Raw genomic sequence first — 23,114 nt, 5'->3', positions numbered from 1 at the left:
AGAACAGCAACTGTACTGTAGAAATAAGGAGGTGTTTTGATTGTAGCCCATTGCTGCTCCATTTGCCCTTTTTAAGCCGGTGGACACAAGAATGGGGCTTGATCCGAAGACCTTCTGATCACTAGTCCAGTACCTTAAACCACTGTGCCACCACTGCCCTCAAACGAGGCCCAAGAGCGGCAACCTGGCAGCGGTAAGGCTTGAACCAGTGACCTTTAACTGGGTTACCGCTGGAACACAGGGAGGGAACCGGTTCACTGTAATTAAACATTCGTCCACATCCTCTGGTCTGCACTCGCGTGAGACAACGAGGACGATTCGAGGACGTGGGAACGCGTCTCTGACCTTCTGGTGCTCTCCAGTGAACCCAGTTCTGCACAGAGCCGACCACGGTCTGGACCACGAAGCCTCGCTGGAGAGAAACTGCAGTTAGGAGGCGTACGTGTATAGTAGAGCCGCGGTGTGGGGGACAATGTGAGAGGGATTCGGTGGCCGGGTTTTAACATCAAGTGAGGTCCACTAGAAAGGACATGAGCGTGACGTGACCAAGGTGATTCCTTCTTTAATGGAAAGCACCAGGGAGACGGAACCCAAAACGCCGCTTATCAAAGAATAACGGGCCGACTCGAAGCGCTGCTCCCGTCAACGACGCTGCAAACACGCCAACGTACGAGCGGGATAACTGTGGACGGGTACTGTGCTGGGTGTGGTCCGTCAGATCTGTTTACCTGGTTACCAAATACAAAGTGAGGTCCAATAGAAAGGACATGAGGAGACTTTAAAATGTACCCAAGGATCAGCATCTTTGGTCTTGCTTAGAATCCATGCTGAATTAAATCACCCATAAAAGTCCAGAAGATTCTCCGGACCCTCTGGGACCCCGCCTAGGAAAGTGGGTTAAGATGAACGAAGATAAATGAATCCTGTTTTTTTTCCTCTGAAGATGGTCACATGATAACCACATGATGGCCTCGTATGCGTGCGGCCGCTGGAACGCACGATGCGTTTCTGATTTAGCTCTCCAAGCACCGAATCACGGCTGAGGTTAATCCAGGTTTCACGGACGAGTGGAGGCTCAACAGCTGGATTTCTTAATACACTTCTGGTAAACAGAGACCTGGCATCGGTGGGAAGAGCCGCGGGTCTGTTTCACCTCCAGGTTTTATTTAGTCTGAGGAAGAGCCGATAGATGTGAGGAGCGCAGCCGGACCGCTGGGTTCTGAGCTGCGGTACGATGGGCCCAAAGAGTCGAGGAGTGGAAGCATGGACGCAACGGTACAGTAACAGGGATATAACAGAAATCATATTCTTCTGACTATGCAGCAACAGTTTAGGGAAGGCCCTGTCCTGTCCCAACACAAAAAAGCTCTATAAAGACGTGAAGGAGCTCCAGTGTCCTGTACAGAGCCCCGACCTCAGCCCCACTCAGCAGCTCTGGGATGAACCGGAACACCAACTGATCGATACAAACACTGATCACAAATTCCCATACACAGACACACTGTTAAACAGTGCACTCTCTACTAACCCTACTAAACTCAGGTGACGTCCCGCTGCTCATCTTACTCTGGCCGGACTCAGGTGATGATGCTGGTTGTCATGGTAACGTGTACACTAAGCGGTACTCTACACGTGCGCCTGGTTTGGGATGGGATCGCTTGTAGCATCAGTGAAGATGAAGATTTTTATCAGATGGTTGAGTATGAACAGCTACAGCTGAGTCTTCACCTGTAATCACAGTGAATTCAGTCGGACTGGATCCAGGAAATCTGTGCACGTGAACGCAGCCAGTGATCGATAAAACACAGAAGGGAAGGCCCACACACAATGTTTAATCCTTACAAGTCCCAAGTAAAAGCCAGGCACCGGGACGGGACGGGTTCCCAACCTAAACAGTGTTGTTGTTTTTTTTTTTTTTGCACTTTGTTCAATTTGTTTCAGTGACGGCAGTTGGCACGGCGTACAAAACAACAGCAGGAAGTCTCGGTTTCTGGTGGATTCTCCAGAACTGAGTCACGGCTGCAGATGTTGGATCAGAAGCCTTTCACTGGTTTCAATCGACAAGTGAATTCTGGGTCAAATTCGATTCGAACTCTAAACAAAAACAAGAGACGCAGAAACGAGCCTGGGATCAGAGCTGGATTCCACTGCGCAGGGTCCCAAACACTGATCACGTGATCACGCGATCTCGGTGAACGTCAGGGCGTGGCGTCGTCGATGAGCTTTGATTCTTCGTTCCTTTGCTTTCTGGAGTAACTCCAGACTAACGAAGCTGGGCCGTGTATCATATTGTGGGTCTGTGTGTAAACCTGGTGACCCGCCCTGCTCCCCAGTACCTACCTGATCAGCTCCCTCAGTAGAGAAGACCTGGAGCTCTTAAGGCAGATTATTTAGACGCTCTACTTAGGTTGTGAGGGCGACACGGTGGCTCGGTGGGTAGCACTGTCACCTCACAGCAAGAAGGTCCTGGATTCGATCCCCAGTGTGGAGTTTGCATGTTCTCCCCGTGTCTGCGTGGGTTTCCTCCCACAGTACAGAGGCATGTAAGTGAGGTGAACTGGAGACACTAAATAGTTCATGACTGTGTTTGATATTAAACCTGAACTGATGAATCTTGTGTAAGCAGTAACGACTGTCCTGTCATGAACGGAACCAAAGTGTAAAACATCACGTTATAATCCTAATTAATAAATAAATAAATAAATAAATAAATCAGATCAGTCGGGACGTTTGTTCTGGTTCGTTGATCATTCTGCCAGGAACGCTGACGCTTCGTAACGGCGACGTAAGCGACGGAGAGGGATTTACGGCCCGTGTATAGAGTGCTAACAAGGTGAGGGAAAGTGGCGGGCGGGTATAAAGACAGCGGGGCGTCCCTTTAAGGCAGCGGTAAGAAAACGGAAAGCGGTTTCCTCTGCTGTGGAGGCGAGGGGGGACGCGGCGGGGGAACGCGCTGATGTCATTCGTCAAGCATCCAGACAACAAACCTCAAACTGCATCCACTACTATCACTTTCTACCCCGGCATGGGCCTGACCTTCTCCAGCGCCGTCTTTACCAAAACAAGAGAAAATAGCTCGGTTGGGTCAGGCCGCAGGACTTGTTATTGCCAGCGTGCTCACGGTGAGGCCGGGGTAAAGCGAGCTGTTTACTCTCCCTCTCCGTCTGTGTGGTCAGAGACTTCATCTACAGGCCGGGAAGACTAGATAGATTTGTTGTAACTCACACAATATCCTGCTGAGATATTCCACCAGCACAGAGTAGAACGTCAGGCTGCTCATGTCAAACCTTGTACTGGCCATAAGACGGACGGATTAGAACCCACAGGCGCTTCTTTTCACCGGCTAGAGGTGGATTCCCACAGCGGCGCCGCACAAGGAGGTAAATCTTCCACCGTCCCAAAAATCACCACACCTCCACACCAATCTGCCGCCGCTTCTTTTCACCTCTCAGTATTTGGTTCTCACGCAGAGCCGTATCAAGGAGCAAGAAGAGAGACGCCGTCCGACCTTCCCTCCCTCAAACACGACCGACTGTGTCTGTGTGGACGTCCGGCCAGGTCGGCGGCTCTGCCAAGATTCAAACTGGCGAGTGTTGTGACAGCACGTCTTATTTTACTAAGAAATTCAGACTTTTGTGTGTTTTTCAGAGACGAAACGTTTCACTCAAAACTCTTCAGCCGGCGCTCGTCTGTTCGAATCTCAGCGCTGCTACCGGCAGGCTGGGCACCAACACGAACAACGATCGGCTGGAGGTGATTCCTCATAAGTGCTGCAGTTACGACCTCTGCTGGCTGACCGATGGCGCTGCACAGAGACGGGGGATAACGGAGATCAGTGCGTGATACAGATCTCCGTATGAACTCGCCTGGTGCAGGTGAAAAGAAGCGGTCGGTGCTGCACACGTGCCGGACGGGGCGTGTGTTAGTCACAGCTCTCCTCAGTCAGAGTGGAGGTCTTCAGCAGTAGAGAGGAAGCGTAATGCAACCGGGTAACTGGGCAGTTGTAGCCTTAGTGGTTAAAGTACTGGACTAGTAATTAGAAGGTCGCTGGTTCAAGCCCGACCACTGCCAGCTTGCTGATGTTGAGCAAGGCCCTTAACCCTCAATTGCTCAGACTGTACACTGTCACAGTACTGTAAGTCACTTTGGATAAAGGCGTCTGCTAAATGCTGAAAACTTAAATAGAAATTGGGGGAAAAAATGCCAAAAAAAAAAATTTTTTAGGATTTTTTTTTATAAGAAATAATGCATTAAATTTAAGAAGAATGTTCTAGTGACCTCAGACTTTTGGCTCCGATCGTATATGGCAATCTGGCAACGAAACCCTGAGATCTGGTATCAAACCTGGCGCTGCTTTTATCGATTTCACTAATCGCTGATCCAAACCAAGGGTCATTTTAACCAGACGTGAAGCCACACACACACACACACACACACACACTCTCTCTCTCATTAGCCAACATTTCCAGCAGTGCGCTGAGTTCCTGGATCCTGTGTTCACACCGTTGTGGAAGCGTTAATAAGCAGAACGCTAAGCGAGGAGGATTCGAGGATTCGAGGGCGTTCGGTTGATCGTGAATGAAGTGTTTGGATTTCACCACGACCCGATCGATGGCGGCACCACGTGCTCAAACAGCCCTAATCAGTTCAAGGCCGGTTCCAGACCAAAGTTCCTTCCCTCGTCCGTTTCTCCGTCTGTATGTTCAGCAGAAGCGTGTTTCTGCGAACGGCTCCGAAATGCAGAGCGTATTTACATGAGTGAGCAAAGATACGCAACTCCGGATCGGCGTCCGAGGGAAAACGTCGTGACCGAGCGCATTTAAAGAGCGTTTCACTCAAATACAGTACAGAGATCAAAGAGAGGAATTCTCATTCTGATAATCACGTACAGATCAAGAAATATTCATTTCCATGAGCTGTTAATAAGTAAAAAATTAATAAAACTGTTCGGGAGGTTGTAGCTTAGTGGTTAAGGTACTGGACTAGTAATCAGAAGGTTGCTGGTTCAAGATCCACCACTGCCAGGCTGCCACTGTTGGGCCCTTGAGCAAGGCCCTTAACCCTCAATTGCTCAGACTGTATAGTGTCACAGTACTGTAAGTCGCTTTGGATTAAAGCATCTGCTAAATGCTGAAAATGTAAATGTTCTGAGTGGAACTTGGTACAGCATGGCATTCTGGGAAGAAAAGCATTCTTAAAACAAGAGCATTAGACTCTTGTGCTTTGTGTATAATGTGTTATATTCATCCTTCTAATAAACTAGGGTGGCACAGGGGTGCAGTGGGCACAGCAGGAAGGTCCCGTGTTCAATTCCTCAGCCAGGCAACCAGGGTCCTCTCGCTGTGTCCGTGTGGGTTTCCTCCGGGTGCTCCGGTTTCCTCCCACAGTACAAAATTGACCCTAGGTGTGTGTGCGTGGGTGTGTGTGCGTGTGTGTGTGCTCTGTGATGGACTGGTGACCTGACTGGGGTGTTTCCTGACTTTTGCTAATTGAATCAGGACCCTCTGCAACCCTGACCGAGATACTGAGGTGATAAAACAGACTATTGATGAATGAATGATGAACTAATGAGGTTATTACAGTTCCTGGCAGTTTGTTAAATAGATAAAATCACAATAAAAAATGCTTTTCATTCTGCAAAATGCATCATATGAAATATCAGGTGTACTGTTACTATTATTATTATTTGCATATATTCATATATACTGTAGTTTAATAGTAAACATTCTATACTCCAATAAAATTCTATTAAAAGTGAGCGTCCCGGCGGGTGTGTGATACTCAGAATCAGTACCAAAGTCTGACCTCAGCTCCGGGTACTGATCCCTAATTCTGCGTACTGCAGTTTTTTCAGAAAGACTTCGGACACCTTTAACAAATCCCGGTTTAACAAATTTCCGCTCTTTTTTCCCTCCAGCGCCTTTTAATCTCTGATGTGCAGCGGTGGATGAGTTCCTATAAACAATCAATCAGCGGACCTTCAGTCACGTAGCATGAAGGGCAAACAGCCGCCTCGTGACGGTCCTGATTCATTCACACGTGCAGGCTGAGGTACGACATCTTCTGAACTACGTGGACGTCGAGTCGTGTGGTGTCGAGTCGAGTCGAGTCGTGTGGTGGACGCACATGTGTTTACTAGTGCAGGGATCAGGAAATAAATCAGTAAATCATTCAGAAACGAGTTCTGTGGTAGAAACGCAGCAGTGAGGAGTGAAAAATCCATGAGAATCTATAACACAACTGCACAACACACTAACCCTCGCAGCTCAGACACGAGAAGCACTGACGGCATTATTCAGATCCGACTCCACTGCACTGTTTAATCATTAATCCTTTATTCCAACCGGAATATAAATCAATAAAATAAAAGCTGCTCTGGTGCCCCCGGCCTGGTCCGGCGCTCTACAGATAGAACTGACCGTCTGAGGTTGGAAGCTCAGCTTGAGAGTCGCCTTCTTGATGCTATAACAGTAACTCCCTCTGTCTGATTGAGGCACCGGCATAAGCGGTGAGAAATACTTAGAGCATAGCGTGATTTTCTATAGGTCTCAAAAGCTCCACCACTGATTGTTAAAAAATGCTAAATGATGAGGTGGCGGGTGCTAGTCTGTGTCTTTTTCTCTACCAGCAAGAGTTAGAATAATTTAAACGAAAAAGTACAGTGGGGAACAACGCACAAATAAATAATATTAAATATATAAAAATACAATGATTTATTACAGTAATAACAATGATAATATAAATAATAATATTATTGATGATGATGATTAATGACAATAATAATATAATTATAATAAAATCAGTAAAAACAATAATAATAATATCAGCAATAATAATAATAATAATATCAGCAATAATGATAATAATAATATCAATAATAATAACAACAGTAATAATAAAAATAATAATAATATCAACAATAATAATAATAATAATAATATCAATAATAATAATAATAACAGCAATGATAATAATAATAATAATATCAATAATAATAATAGTAGTAGTAATAATAATAATAATAATAATAATAATAATAATAATATCAATAATAATAATAGTAGTAGTAATAATAATAATAATAATAATAATAATAATAAAAAAAATAATAATAATATCAATAATAATAATAGTAGTAGTAGTAATAATAATAATAATAATAATAATAATAATAATAATGGCAATTTTGATTCACCTGAATTGTTGCCACATAATTCACTTTTTATTATTTTTAATGTCTGGATGTGTGGTATTTTATTTTTACAAATACGTTTAAGTAGTTTTAGAGTGATTGTTTTATAGTTGTACCTTACAGCTCCAGGGTCCTGATCCTGGTTCTGATCCTGTGTGTGTTTCTGGCATGTTCTCCTCAGGTCCATGTGGATTTTCTTCAGTCGATTCCTCTTTCACCCACCTCTAAACACACAGAGATGAAACATGCATGAACAGACGCCGCACATTCAGTATAAAAGCATTAAAACACACGATAAGAGACCTATAAAGACATGAAGAAAAGCTGCTCAGCCCCACTCAACAGCTCTGGGATGAACCGGAACATCGACTGATCGATCAGCGCCCAACCATATAAAAGCTGCCATGTTTTGACTGAACAGGCACAAATTCCCACACACAGACACACTCCAAAGTCTGGTGAGAAGCTTCTTAGAGGAGCAGCTGTTGTTCTTAATGAAAACATATAGTAATATATATGTATATAATTCGAGTTATACACATACATCTGCATAATTATATACTCATTAAGACCAATTAAGACCCTGGGTATAGTTAGAAGGGAAGTTGTAGCCTAGTGGTTAAGGTACTGAACTAGTAATCGAAAGGTTGCTGGGTCAAGCCTCACTACGGCCAGGCTGCCACTGTTGGGCCCTTGAGCAAGGCCCTTAACCCTCATTTGCTTAGATTGTATACTGTTACAGTACTGCAAGTCATTTTGAATAAAAATGTCTGATAAATGCTGTAAATGTAAATGCTGAATTTCTGGATGATATGGTGCTCGGCTTGGCCAGGAAAACCTGGACCGACGTCACTCAAACCCAAAAACACTGAGGTGGTCTGAAGAAGCACATTAACGTTGAACTTGAGCTCATTCTTCTCAATCGAGACGACGGAGGAACATGAAATCCAGAGGAACTGATGTGAGATAATAAAATCAGGTCCTACACCAGGGTTCATGTCATGGGTTCTTCTGCTGTTTAAACTGCGCACCTTATCTCTGGCTCTCATCACACACTATCTAGACTGGGTTAAAGATTGACTGGGAGGGAAGGGGGTCGAGCGACCGGCCGAAGAGCCGCTGAGGTACCGCGCCGGACGGGGATACAACACAGGAATGGGGATGTTTGACGTGCCTGGGTCAATATTTGGCATCGCTTGTTAGCTCACGGTTCAAAAGTTGGAAAGATCAAACTCTGAAGAACTCACAACCCAACTGGATTAAAAAGCGTCTGAATTAATGAAGGTTTTGAGAGATTCTTGGACTCATGGTTGGAATTTAGTTGGTGATCGTATACAGCTGGGGTCAAAACTCAGAGAGCACCAGCGAACCAGTGAATATCTCCACGGATTTCTGTATTTCTTAGTATTTGGTACCAAACATGAAGTCAGCCCAGTTATTAATAACCTGGGTGGGTTCAGGAGTCAAAGAAATGGTGGAATTATCCAAAAACGTCTATAGTGTAATAAAAAAGTATTTGCACCCCTTTCTGATTTCTTCGATATTGCATAATTATCACATTTTTATTGTTTTAAGGTTTTTTTTTTTTTTTTAATAAAGTGTGGACCTTGACATGAAGCATGAAGCTCCACACATCAGCAGCTCAACAGTCTCTCTTGTTGAGTATTGATCCACATATTTTTAATATGAGATCTGTTCTGCAGGCAGGCCAGTCTAGCGCCTGCTCTGACTTACTTTGAAGCCACACAGTTGTGAGACATGCAGAAGCAGCATGGTGCTGTCATGATAAAACGAGCAGAAGCGTCCCTATGAAGACAAGGTCAGGATGGCAGCATGTACCAATCATCATTAATCAGGTCACTGGCACCCTGGCCATACCGTGACACTGGGGGTGCACATTGTGACGTCCTTTTCCTCTTCGGTTTGGTTAGAAGGAACGTACAAGTTTAAGAGAATATAAATACTTTCCATTTGACATTTCTACATTATTGAGAAGAACTTTGCACACACGGCTCTGTAGGGCGTCCCTGGCTTGGCTGCACCATCTTGTTAAGGATAAACAAAGCATAACAGATATATAACAAATATAACAGACTGGTTATTAGTAGACGATGCTGTGTGATTATCGAATGCCTACCCAGTCTGAATCAGACAGAGACTCATATCACGTTATTTATCTAATGATTTGGTGACGGGTTAATAGTCTGACTTCAAAAGAAATTCCGAGACGTTTCAGTAGCAGATCTAGGCGAGGTTTTCATCAGGACCATGGACAGCAAACAAGTTGTTTGATGAGACTTAAGAAACAAAATGCTAAATATTAAACACCGCCGGTTAAATGAAGCGTGATGGCTTCGTTAAAAAATGAACGAGTCGAGGCCACACGGGCGGTACGACAGTCTGCGCCAGGAGAGTCTCAAGTTTGGAGAAGGAATCTAGCAAAACGATTGCTCTCTTCATTACTCAGTCAACCAGTTGAACAAAGTTGATTGGTAGTTGGGTTTAATTAGACTAACTTAATTAGACTAGACTGAACTATTTCATATTAAAGGAATCTGGGACTCCAGCAAACCACAGTGAGAGCTATTATCTCAGAACGGAGAAGACTCAAAAAAGAAGAGAGTCTTAAATTTCAAATAACGAACAACGCTGGTTAAATGAAGCTTGATGGCTTCGTTAAAGGATGAACGAGTCAAGGCCGCTCGAGCGGTGTGACAGTCTGTGCCAAGAGCTGAGGGACGAGTTTGGCAGAGGAATACAAAGAGTGTAGCGTGCTCCACTGTACATGCTAAAGCTATTTAGAATCTAGACCCCCTGCCCTCATGTTTAACCCAGTCCATTGTGGAGAAAAAACACATTAATCTGAAGCTCAGGATCTGAATCAGAAGGGGCTGAAACCGTTATTAGTCTCAGTACAACCCCTATTCATGATCCACTGAAGAGCACGAGGCCGGAACCTGAGCTCACTGAAATGTCTGTCCATGTGTAACTGCAGAGGAAGTGACTTAGCGCTCAGCCACATAACGTCTGGCTGCATTAGTGGGCGTGGACGTGTGTTCCCATAGCCCGGCATTGTCATTCGCGGTCGGTTCACCTCTGACACACTTCTACCCGGGCGGCAGCGTGCACCGTGTTCTCAACCTGCTCGGGTAGCCGGGGCGGTACGGCAAACGTCCTACCTTTGATCAGATTACGCAAGAGGGTGACATAAGTGATCAGACGTGTTCCAGTGTGGAAACAAACCATTCCAGTCTCAACCAGAAAAGCTGACGGCAGCCCAGCATGGCCGTCAGAAGAGCCGAGCAGACTAACACAAGAAGATGGACATGTTTCAGTCACACTCAAAGATAACATGCGTCCAACGTTGTGGCAGCAGCCCCGTACACAAAGCTACGTCCATACACACATGGTTTTGATGGTTTGAAGTTTGGTGTGAAGAAAATCCAGAGACCTCAACTGCATACAACATTTTTGGGGTGAACTGGAACGTCAACTGTGAGCCAGGCCTTTTCATCCTGACCTTACAGAAGTTATTTAAGCTGAACAGGCCCCCACGAACACACTCCAAAACCTTATGGTTATGGAAAGCCTCCCCAGAGGGGTAGATGGGATTGGAATGGGGCTAACGAACAAGTTCGGTCATGGTCATGGTTCACATACTTTTGTGCAGTTTTTAGTTTTTGTCTGTCTGACCATGTTTAGAATCCGGGCAAGAAGAGCCTTGGTCAGGGAGGTCAGATGGAGGTCAAAGAAGGAACAAGTCTCTAAAGGTTGCCGTGTGGCCACGCCCAAGCCCACACTTAAACGGCGTGGAACATGTGTGGAGCTGAAGAAGGCGGTTCACTGATGCTCGCCATCCAATCTGGCAGAAGTTGAGAGGATCTGCCATGAAGAGACATTTCCAAGAACACTCGCAGCTGTAATTGCTGCCAAATGGGCTTCGACACGGTTAAATAAAGGGTCTGAACATCGTCACCGGCGGGGGGAAGGTAAACAAACCGGCCCGACTTTATTCACAGGGAACGTTCACCCTCACACACACCATCAGATCCACATCTAATAGATCCCTCACCCTCACACACACCATCAGATCCACATCTAACAGATCCCTCACCCTCACACGCACCATCAGATCCACATCTAATAGATCCCTCACCCTCACACACACTATCAGATCCACATCTAATAGATCCCTCACCCTCACACGCACCATCAGATCCACATCTAATAGATCCCTCACACACACACACGCACCATCAGATCCACATCTAACAGATCCCTCACCCTCACACGCACCATCAGATCCACATCTAACAGATCCCTCACCCTCACACGCACCATCAGATCCACATCTAATAGATCCCTCACCCTCACACACACCATCAGATCCACATCTAATAGATCCCTCACCCTCACACGCACCATCAGATCCACATCTAATAGATCCCTCACCCTCACACACACTATCAGATCCACATCTAATAGATCCCTCACCCTCACACGCACCATCAGATCCACATCTAATAGATCCCTCACACACACACACGCACCATCAGATCCACATCTAACAGATCCCTCACCCTCACACGCACCATCAGATCCACATCTAACAGATCCCTCACAGGTGTGGCTGGTGGGTGTGTATTTGAGTATTTGAGTAAAACAGAAGTGCATGTAAAAGATCATCCATCCTGTAAAATGTGCTTCTCATTTCATTCATCTTTTGCGAGTACGGTTGTACGTCTAACACACACAAACACGTTCCTACTGAACATAACGAACAGTAAGTGGATGGTAAACACTAGCGCGTTGCTAGTAGACAACATCTTGTCACGACCCATCACCAGAAGGTGTGTAGTACTCATCTCTTGGACTCAATCCTCCTGACTAATTCTTACAACCGAGCTCCTGCTCCATGTTCTGTTTCTCCAGGATCACTGAGCGTGTCGTCTCGAGTCATGAGTTGTTTGGTTATAAGCATGTTTTTGATCCGTGCCCACATATCGAGTGACAGATATCTTGCTCAGTGGGACACCAGTAGTTGTGGTCAGTACTTCTCACAATAGAGTGACTAACAGGCACAGTGTGTGAGTGTGAATCTGTACTCCGGGGCTCGGATTGTTCTACGTTAACTCCTTCCTGGACAGAAGCGGGAGATCAGTGGAACTCACGAGGAAAAGCTGATCCAGGAACGCTGATCACTGATCCTATCAACCAAACTGATCAAAACACAGTAATACACCCTCACTAAGCTCTTTATTAGGTTCACCTGTCCGGTACTTTCATTCTTTTGTCTATTTTGTTTAATTTATAAGCTACACCTTCCACACAGATGCACATTGTGGGTATACAATTACTGAATGTAGTCCATGTGGTGCTCTGTACCTCATTTGTTAATGGAACGGGACTCTCAAATCAAGAGACCACACAGACCAGATGATGTTTGTATGGTGGACCTGCACTGACACCAACACGGTAATAACATGGTAGTGAGTGCTGTTCTGGTTTCTGGAGTGCATTAGGTGCATCATTGTTGTTGGGAATAGCGCTCCAACCAAAAATATAAAGCCACCAGCTTCCTTTGACCAGAAAGTGTCCACTCATTTTGTCCTATTTTTCTGATTTCCCACACTGGATTCTAACTTAAAAGATTCCAGTACTAAATTCAAACCTCCGATGCTTTTAAAACAATAATCGTGACAGTAAACGATATTTCACGCTCTCTGCATCGTGTATAAACGTCTTCAGGACAAACATAGTTAGAATAATCTGAGCTATTTAAAAGTCTCCAGGTCTACATGAGGAATGAAGAGGAGCAGCGAGTGCAGGTTCAGGCGTGCAGATCGCTGACACTTCAGTAAAGATAAATAACGTATAGCAGAGACAGACACACACTACATGTATACCATCTATACATTCTGTATGAGCAAAGTTGCATGTATTACTTTCTCAAAAGAGTTTATATGAGTTTCGGTAATATTTGGATAACGTGCAGAACACTTGGATCACCAGTATATTATGTTTATATTTGCTTACTGGAACATTTTGTATTATACTTTACTAGCACAAATGGTTAGATTAGTTTTGAACTGCATTAGATTTGCTGACATTTTTACACTGTGAGTGAGGTCACGTAGGTCTCGGAGACTAATGTTATTAATTGTGCTCTCTAAAGCATTTAAGTGCCAAAAACCCCAAATGTACCAAAAAAGGTACAAAAGACTAGGACAGTTCAGTATCCAGATGACGCGCTGCTTCTCTGATAAAGTTACTGACGTTTGCATAAAAAGTACAGCCAGAATTTGGGGGTTTATCAACTTACCTGTGAAAAGAAGCAGTTTTGGGGCTGGGCACGCCTTGCGATCACCACACGCCTGCAAGTAAAGGAAACATAACCCATTAGTAGATATTTATTCAAGATACTATTAAAGCCATTTACAAAAGAGGTGACAATAGCAAATGAATAATGTGGCCAAATTATTTGAAACAGGACACATGGAAATCAGGGATGTCAAGACGCAACTTTTGTGAGGCTCTAAAACACCGCCAAACTGGGAGCAGTTCCCAGAAACCAACAGAATGCTGACATCCAGCGGATTTTCAGAGGAAAACCGGACCAGACTGGACCGGACAGAGCGATACGGCATCACGGCTTCAGAGATTTCAAGTGTACCAACAACGGACTGATAAAGAAAGACAGAAGCAGTGACACATAGAAAGCCTTCCACCTGGAACGAATTACTGCTCATGACAGTTCATTACGCCTCCTACTGCGCCTCTGTGCCCCATCTGCCGGCCAAACTAGCAACACAGAGGGACAGGACTCCTAACAAATGTGGGTGAGCTGCTGAATTCCATTTCTACAGAGAGCTTATTTTATTGTGGTCTGGATTATAAAGGTGAAACATTACATTCCACTTTCTGGAGGTGATTTCTAGTTAAAAAAAAGCATTTTGTTCATGTGGTGGACAGGTTTGTATAACTAACTAACTAACTAACTAACTAACACTTTAGCAACATATTCTACTGAACAGGAGTGCTGCGTGCCTGTGTGCTGACCTCTTTACCTTTTATGAAAATGAGTCTATAAAAAAAGACTTGTTCAGGTTTACCCTCCCCTGGGGCAGGCCAGGTCACTGCCTGCATAAAATGTTCAGTATTACACCAAAAATGCACAAGATCTGCACGTTTCACAATGTGCATGGTAAACTCTGTTCACTATTTAAAATCACTTACAAAACAAACTAACTAACAATTAACTATGTTTTTAAAACATCCAGTTGTGGACATTAATGCTGCACATAAAATAAATAATGAAATAAATAAATAACGTTCCTGTGCACATTGCACCTGGTTTCATTATAAACAACGCCTGTCATTGGTTGAAAAGCTTTTATGCAAATCTTTAGTAAGAGTATAAAGTTCAAAGTAAAACAGCTTGCCAAATTTGTCAGGGAAACAGATCCAGGGAAAACATCCAAACCCTCCAGGCAGTGCAACTCATTCCATTAACCACAACCTTCTTTAGAAAATACCCACAAAGATGCACATTTAAAAATCAGAAAACAAATCAGAACATTTAAAGTGATGCATTCTGGTTAAGTAAAAACAAACAAAAAAACCCTTGGCAACCATTGTCATGTTTGGAGAAAGAAAGGTTACTCAAATTATTCCAAGAACACCAACCAAAGTGAAGTTTAGATGTGGGAGCATCATGATATGGAGCTGCTTCTCAGCATTACACATCATCTGAAAAACATGACTGAAGCAACGTCTACATCAACAAACTGGTTTCTAAAGAAGGTGGTGTAGGTGTTTGTACAGCCTAGCCAATCTCCTGACCTCCTGAATCTCATAAAAACGATTTTGCACGAGTGCATCCAGACAAATCCAAACACTGAGCAGATGAAACTCTGGCAGTAATTCATGTATGAAGGGAAAATAGGGCTGCATATGCACACACCAAGCCCACAGTGAAGTACGGTGGTGGGAGCTGATTCTATAATAATGAAAAAGTCCTGGAGCAACAAATGATACTTAAGAAAACATCAGACGATCAGAGCTGGTCGTCATAACCTTGAAGGATTTATGAAGGGACTGCCAGGAGGAAAACACCATAATGCTGAAAGAAGCTGTAATGTAATGGCCAGCGATGAATTTGCAACAAGATACTAATGTTAATTATTTAATATTTGTCTTTCAGATGTTTTTCTTGCTGTTTTCATTTTTTACAAAATGTTTTAACATGACGATGAGTGCTAATGTAAATAATGCTCTAAACTAGTTTGTCATGAGGAAGGTGAAGATGCTTGTATGGGCTTGTCAATGTTCTGACTTGAATCTTTTTCCAAATTTATGGACGTCCATCAAAGGGGTCATGATAACCTTAAAGAAATACTGATTTCCAAGAGAAAATAGCCAAAACTGAACCACAATGCTGCAAGGTTGTTTGATTTTGTGATGTGCCCTCCTGTAATGTAGTAATGAACAGGTGAATCACTAAAGCGACTCTTCACCTTCTCAAGCTAACAGTAGCTCCTGCTTGTTTGTTACCACAGTATATTCGGTCTTCGTTTGCTTTTAAACATCTATTAGCAGTGACATTTTTGTTTTATAAAGCGTATTTTGTTTTGATAACGTTGTACACGGTATTTACACTGTTTAAAAGTAAAATATTACCGGTAACAGTGTCTCCCTCAGGCAGCTTCAAACAATCACACTAATTACTGACAGCGCGTGGAATCGACTCTGAATCTTTGCACTCGATTCCATTCGCCACACTGGACAGGGAGAATCGATTCCTCGCACTTCGAATTGATTCTTGGTTGGCGAGTTTTGGTAAGGGTCGCGGTGAATACCGTACCACCTGGAAATACTGGGTCCAAGACAGGTCGCGAATTTATCTTAGATCCGTACACTCTCACACTTCAGATTCGATTTAATCTAGTTTGTAGTCACTGGAATGGGGGAATCGGTTCCCAGCGATTTAAACCGAATCTGGAATGTTCGTTCATTCATTCTTGCCTGAAGAGATTTGGAGCCAAGCTCACACATTCACTCAAGAGTAGCCAATCCACCTCCTGCATGTTTTATAATCAATATCAACCTTTACTTCTATGATAAATATAATAATAATAATAATAATAAAATTAACTAACTTAGTCCTGAGTTAAACCCCATTAAGGTGCTCTGGCAGAACCTTAAACAGGCAGTTCATGACTGAAGACCCTCCAATATGGCTAAACATGGACAGTTCTGCACAGAACAGTGGCCTAAAATGTATTTACACTGATATGAAACACTGATTTTCAGTCATTGAAAGACTTTGGTTGCAGTTGGAAGTTTAGGGAAGCAATTACTTATTTTTTACATGGGTTAACAAGTGTAACATAGCCTTTTTCTGTATTAAATACACTGATTGCTTCAAAACTGTGGTTTGCGTCTTGTATAGTGTGAAAGTAATTTTGGAACAAATATGCAAAAAGAAAAGAGTAAAGATCAGGAAAGGGAGATATTCAACACCCATAAAGTAACCCCATATAAACAGTGAGACATGGTAGTTGTAAAGCTTCCATTTACTTTACTTAAAAAAGAGGCTTTTTGGTACAAAGCAACTACATACATAAGCAGTACAAATAAAACGATACACATATCTACCAGTTATGGATGTGTGTGCTATTATTGGGATCATATGTTTATTTAAAAAATAAATAATGCCTTTTTACAGTGCCATTACTATCTGAACCAAGAAACACGCTTGGCGGCTCATATTTGCAAGAAGAATGCTCGTTCGGACTACAATGACATGATGTCCTTGGAGACCAATTACATATACATATTCAAGTATGTCATTTCAAGCAAAAGCACTGGAATACTACTGGTGTACATGGAAAATATGCAAGAAGAAGTTATTGCTGGTTTTGTAATGACTGTTCCATTAAGTTGTACTGTATATATGCTGTAACTGGAATTTTGGATATATGGTAAGAAGTACTGGAAACTGGAATATTATGGTATAAGTCTGTGATATTTTAAGATTGCTCTTGCTCAAAGTCCAAACTTGACTTGGTCCTCAAAGGCGGTATTCCCTGTTGCTCCCCTTATCCAGCATGGACATCTCCATTCTCCACAGCCCATGCACGGGAATCTCTAAGCACAGTTCGGATTGCTGTAATTCCTCCCTAGTCAAGCCACTTTCGATTTGCCTTTTCCTAAAACGGAAAGTTTAACACCACGGCAAGAGTAATTTGCTTTCAGCCTTTTTGTTGAGTCCATTCCAAAAAGGTAGCACCATAAATTATTATATGGAGCAGTTCATAAAAAATAGTGCCATTATTACATCGTCCATATTGTGTCATTGTGCAATCTGCCAATGTTTTTCTTCATTATTGCACCATGGGGGGTGAGGGGTGGCTGAAGGTGCAAGTAAGGGAATATCGTTTGAATAAAAAAATCACTCCCGATAGTCTTTACTTTGGAATCACAGGTGCAAATGAGACTCTCGGTCTCAGGGTCGGGTTCTGTGGAATGATTGTGATCATAGTCTCTGCTGAATGCACTTTATCAGTAACAGTTCTGGACGTGCACTCTCTGTTGTTCGCCTGATCCGTTCACTCATACGTTGACTTTTTCTTTACTAACGTCTCTTAGGCAGGAGATAGCACAATGTTCAGGCCAGGTTCATGAAGAAAGCCTTGGTTAAACAAGGTCAGGGGTACAATCCCTCGAAATGTGGTTTTTTTTTTAATTCACTTGTGGACTGCCAGGCTTTGGATACGTGACATTATTGTAGGAGGGCTTCTGCTGGACACAGGCATGAGGGGTCGGTGAAAATCAGACCGCTCCTGATCTCGGTGGTGTGGGATCGTCTCAGAAGGTCTCTTAGAGTTTCTGTGCCGGAGAATGGCATGGATTCCTCTCCTTAGTCTTTGAGCTGCTGTTCGTTGCCACAGCTCATATCTGGGAGGCCTCACGTTAAGGGGCTTTCTTGAGCCATCCTGTAAAAGAAAATGAATTTATTAGGATTGAGGATGAGCTACATGCCAGGTCAATCATTGCAGGGCATCTCAGATCTGTACTTTAAAGGTGTTATTAAAAAAAAATACATTCTATAATGATACTAAGCATTTTGGGCCAGAATCACATCCAATACATGGAACTAAATCTGGGTCCCAAGTGCGTTATTATAATTTTGGCTAAATCCAAGTTAGTAGAGCTTGCTGGTAATCTACAGTATTGTGTTGGCAGCCTGTGTGGCCAACCAGCCAAATTACCAATCAAAAATGCAAAAAAAACACAAAAACAGGTTTGGCGTGCCAATCCATCACAGGCCAGTTTAAAATAGCCAATCTACATTTCGCACGCTTTTGGAGTTGTGTGAGAACCTCTTAGGGAGATAGTGAGGTTAAATCCAAACCCTAGTCCCAAGGAGCCTGGTGCTACGTGCCATCCACACTACCTGCTGCCCCTGTGCCATTTTAATGTATTACGGTTATTCCATTTCCAAACAGTTTAATTCCATTGCTCGGCCCATCAGCCACCACAAGCCTTGAGAAGCTCTGGTTTGAATGTGGCATGAAGCATAATGTGTGGCAACTCTGATGACCCATATCACACACTTGGTCGGCCTTTTGTTCTCTTCTGCCCCCTTGTACAAGTGCGGCCAACACACTGAACAAATTACTGACAACAATGGACCAACATCAACCCTTCAAAGCCAAAATAAAGGGTGGTGAGGGCGTGTTGAGAGCGTGACTCTGTACACCTACTCAGCATCAATATAGCGTCATTAAGTGCAGCACCAATTGTTGTAATGCCAGCTTCTCTTGTTTTTGTTGTTCTGAAACTCAAACCCAGCTGGCCTCCAGTCTTGCCAGAGCTTAACATATTTTCATGCCAAGACCACACGGCGTAGCGGCACACCAGAATGTGGCACGGCACTTGTTTTGGTGCTTTGAAGAATGACATCACTTCAAGTGCTGGCCAGCACGAGTTTCTGGACTTGTCTGTCTCCAGCTCTACTGAGTTTTCAGGACATGCTGTTTTTAAAATCTGAAGCGTGCTCGTTATCTGGACTGTTTTCCACATTTCTCACATGCCTCACGTTGATGTTCTCTAGATAAAACCCAGCGTGCGTTTGACTCAGCAGAGCGGCAGGCAGCAGATCGGGATAGATAAGCTGCTGTACGTACCTTATGAAGAGTCTGTAACACTGGGACGACTTGCAGTGTCGTGGCAGAGATGTCTCTTTCAGACTTCGCAGGTTTTGCACAATACTGCTCGAGCAGACGGAGGTCACAGCTTCTAAAACAGCACTCCTCCACTATTCCTCTGTTCGGACGACGACCGTTCGATCTGTACGGCCGGCCTGGGGAGAGACGCAGAGAGATCATGAATACTTGTTTACACGGTACGTTGTCACCCTATTTGCACATTCTGTTGTGTTACTGCAGCCATTGTGTTTGGAGATTGGCATTTACAAAACAATATGTGTGCACTTCCCAATTCTGACTCCAACCGTATGGATTCCTGCATTAATGCCCCATCAGTGCAAGTCAGTACATTGATATTCAACAGAAAATTGTCAAGTTCCAGATCCAAAACCACTACTGAGGAAGCGTGGGAAGCATGGTAAACTCCCTGAACATTATAAAGAAAAAACAAAAAGAGTCATGTTTGGGGAGGAACCATTACGTAACCCTTTACTCGGGGCGGGGCAGGGCAGGGCAAAAATTGTGAGCTACCATACAGTCACACCTAGGAATAATTTAGAAAAGCCAATCAATCAAATGTAAGTTTTTTAGGGTGGACGAAATTACATTTCCTGGACTGTTTCTAGGTGACACCAGCGCCACATCACACTTCTACACCATGTAGGTCTACAAAGAACCACTTATTTGGACAATTGAAACATGAAAGTGGTAGAAGTAGTGCTATAACTGTGGTAGATTATGTAATAATAGAATAAAATCATCCTGTTTAAAAGTCTGTGGAGACAAAGAGTCACACAGAAAAGTGAAAACCTCTAACGTGAACAGCTAAGCTACACACACCTTTTAACCTTGCCCTGTTCAACAGAGATGAGAGTTCCAGAAGAGCAGAAGCTAATCTAATTTCATCTTCTGTATCAACAGCCTTTCTGGATTAGAATAGAATGCCTCTGTTGTCCTATTTACAAACAAAATTCTTTCTGGACATGTTTTGGAAGCTGCGGGCTGGAGAGGTGGAGAGGTCAGGCACTGTAGGGCACCCCTGGAACCAGGGATTCGAACCTACAACCTTCCGAGTGATAGCCCAGAGCCCTAACTACCGAGGTACCACTGATTAATGTAAAGCATATAAACAGAAAGCACATCCAGAGCAGAACGAGCACTCAGCACATAATCCCACAGAGGAGCGATGGACATCCATTAGGCTTTTAAAAGAGCAAAGCTGGGAAGTTGCATCTCGACTCGGAGGAGCCGGAACTGAGCTGCAGTGGCCAGTTTGAACCTGTTAGCTCTCAGCATGCACTGTGGAAAGCGGTATTAAAACTTACTGAAGTAAAAGCCTCTGTCTCCACACACGAACTGCAGGGTGTCCACTAGCTCTCCGCCACACAGCGTCTCCGCCGAGACCTGAGACGAGTACAGGGACAGTGCCACCGTGAAGAGCAAGAGCCTGCAGGTCGAAGTCATCTGGAAAAGGAAAAAGACGTGTAAATCACTTCTGTATTTCACTGGGTGGCATATAAACGAGGGACGGAGATCTGGAAGAGTTTTGTGCCTAATCTTAAACACATGCAGCATAAGAAGCACTGAGCTATAGGGTCAGATCTACATCTGAGTCCATCAGAAAGTGAAGGAACATTAGAGTCCACTGATCTCAGTAAGAGTTTATAAACTGCTGGAGACATGTCTTCAATAACCTGTCTATAGAATATAAACATTATATATAAACAATATTATTTTAGTGAGGTCATTTATCTAATTTAAGAACTTCATGCTATGTGTTTAAGAGTGCACAGCCAGCAGCCATTACAGTGTGGATGTGCAGAAATAAAAGCACGTAGGAGGTCGTACAATTCCCAATAAACCGTGTATGAGCTCGTTTAACCCTAATACACAGCTCTGCAGCAACTATTCCACGCTTAAGGAGCTCCCTCAGCACTAGGAGTGGTTCCTCGTATCATGAACGACTATGTGCCACACCCCCCTACATTTGTGTTTTCACACAGGATTATTTAAAGGATTAAAAAAACAAGACTTAAAAATAACACGTTCAGATGCAGACAAACAATCCAGGGGTCACGTCAACTACGAGCCAGTGATGTCTGCCACTGGCTGTTCAGATGATAATCTTGATTTATGGTCGTATTTGACCTATAATCATAAATCTGAGCTTCACAAACACATCAAAATCAGCGACTGACTAAAAAATGCTGGTTCAGTCAGTACTGAGCTCACGATTCAAATTAGACAGTAAAATTAATTAATTTAAAATTAAAAATCCTCTTTTAATGCACCAACATTTTCTAAAGCAGCTTGTCTGGGTGAACAACAATGTGATGTCTATCCAGGTAGTAAAATGCGATGCACCAGAATGCATTGAGACATGCATAACAGAATAAGTGACCTGTAGTCCCTGTGGAGATTAATTCAACACATAATGCCAGAATTCAGTTCTGTACCATCTCCAACACTTTACAGCCAGTATAATTCATTACAAGCTGCCAGACTCTCAAATCTCCAACAATTATTTAATAAATTCAATTCTGGCTCTCCAGCAACTTGGAGCCACCAGTGAGTGATTCCATCAATCCAGCAACTTTAAAATCAATGCATGGTGTGCAGGAGTAAATCTAACCCTACACTGACTCCAACAAGTGTTTATAGAAGTAATTTAACACCTATAAGATATTTTAGCACACACAGAAATCAACACTGTAACCCAAGATCATTTAGCTCTGTAACATCTCCAGCAGCTCTGTGTCTCTGTTGCTTCTAATGTTTATTTTAATTTAAACTAAATCAGTTCTATGTTCTTACTGAGAACCAGTAATGAAGAACATGACTTCACATGACTCAGTAGATAAGTAGGAAACTCTATCACTGCTGTCTGGTGTGTTTTCGTGTCATGTATTTATCTTAAAGCTCATCTGATCTGATTAGAACCTTCTTTAGAAGTACATAAGAGTTCTACATAAGAGTTCTATATAAGAGTTCTACATAAGAGTTCTATATAAGAGTTCTACATAAGAGTTCTAGTGGAGGTTCTCAGAGTCATAACTATCATTAAAGCCTGATGTTCTCCTGGTATTGAGAAGACACAGCCTGATGTGTAGTGTTGGTGGATCTGGTGTCTCACCGTGCTGGTGGTGTATCTCTTGATGGTTGTGCAGGAGGATGTGGATGTAGATGCTGGGTGATGTGATCTCAGTGGTCGTGGTTCCATCTCCTCAGTGCTGCAGTAAGTCAGTGTAGCTCCGGTATAAATGTACTGTCCACACCGCTGCTGCTGCTTCTGCATTCGTGGAGATCTGGATGATGAAGATGCTCAGAGTTCTCAGGATAAACTCGGGGGCGGACTGGCAGCGAGAGGCTTTATATACGGTCCCCCCCCCCTCTCCTGCCCCCATCCTTACACAAACCGGGTTGCCAGATTCAGAAATCATACTTTACAGCCCCGCCCAGTTCGGTGTAAAAAAAAATACCCAGTTTGATCCTCCAGCTTGGACTGGTTTTCTAACTTTGATTTGTTTGTTTGGTTTGGAATCAGATTGAAATGTGAACGAATGCACACCGGACATTAGGTCACATCTCTGAAATGTAGAAAACGTCTGATGTTAATGGACTTCAGATTCGATCCAGATCTGTGAATGTTTCTGTAATCAATACAAACCTGAAAAGTTGGGACGTTTGGTAAAACACAGTATAAATACTTT

At 43.4% G+C, this 23,114-nt stretch overlaps 2 protein-coding genes across 4 annotated transcripts in view; both read right to left on the bottom strand.

Annotated features, from left to right (window-relative positions):
- The window catches only part of si:ch211-288d18.1 (USP6 N-terminal-like protein), a 58,706-nt gene extending 42,785 nt beyond the window's left edge, over positions 1 to 15,921 (bottom strand). For 2 of the 3 annotated variants that reach the window (XM_062989813.1, XM_062989816.1), the window contains exons 1-3: positions 15,872 to 15,921; positions 13,515 to 13,566; positions 7,309 to 7,416 (exon numbers count right to left, since the gene is read on the bottom strand). The gene's annotated coding sequence lies outside the window, so the exon portion shown is untranslated. Of the gene's footprint in view, positions 1 to 7,308; positions 7,454 to 13,514; positions 13,567 to 15,871 lie in introns of those variants that run through there. The other variant, XM_062989814.1, reaches the window with a different exon arrangement.
- An 828-nt stretch (positions 15,922 to 16,749) lies between these two features.
- Positions 16,750 to 22,726, bottom strand: igf2a (insulin-like growth factor 2a). Its single transcript, XM_062989507.1, has 4 exons — positions 22,538 to 22,726; positions 20,730 to 20,868; positions 19,384 to 19,559; positions 16,750 to 18,189 (listed from the first exon to the last, which is right to left on the bottom strand). Exons 1-4 carry the CDS (start codon positions 22,697 to 22,699, stop codon positions 17,941 to 17,943), a joined length of 726 nt encoding a protein of 241 aa, XP_062845577.1. The 5' UTR covers positions 22,700 to 22,726; the 3' UTR covers positions 16,750 to 17,940.
- Between the last annotated feature and the right edge of the window lie 388 nt (positions 22,727 to 23,114).

Source organism: Trichomycterus rosablanca, chromosome 27 (genome assembly GCF_030014385.1).
Source record: "Trichomycterus rosablanca isolate fTriRos1 chromosome 27, fTriRos1.hap1, whole genome shotgun sequence".
Lineage (NCBI taxonomy): Eukaryota > Metazoa > Chordata > Actinopteri > Siluriformes > Trichomycteridae > Trichomycterus > Trichomycterus rosablanca.
The sequence above is the reverse complement of the archived record's forward strand: the minus strand, read 5'-3'. Positions and strand labels throughout refer to the sequence as shown.

Coding starts and splice junctions, on each gene's coding strand:
- igf2a (XM_062989507.1), bottom strand. CDS start 22,699: ATGCAGAAGCAGCAGCAGCGGTGTGGACAGTACATTTATACCGGAGCT. Junction 20,869..22,537: donor AGAGATACACCACCAGCACG/GTGAGACACCAG, acceptor TTCCTTTTCCAG/ATGACTTCGACCTGCAGGCT. Junction 18,190..19,383: donor TGTTACAGACTCTTCATAAG/GTACGTACAGCA, acceptor TTTCTTTTACAG/GATGGCTCAAGAAAGCCCCT.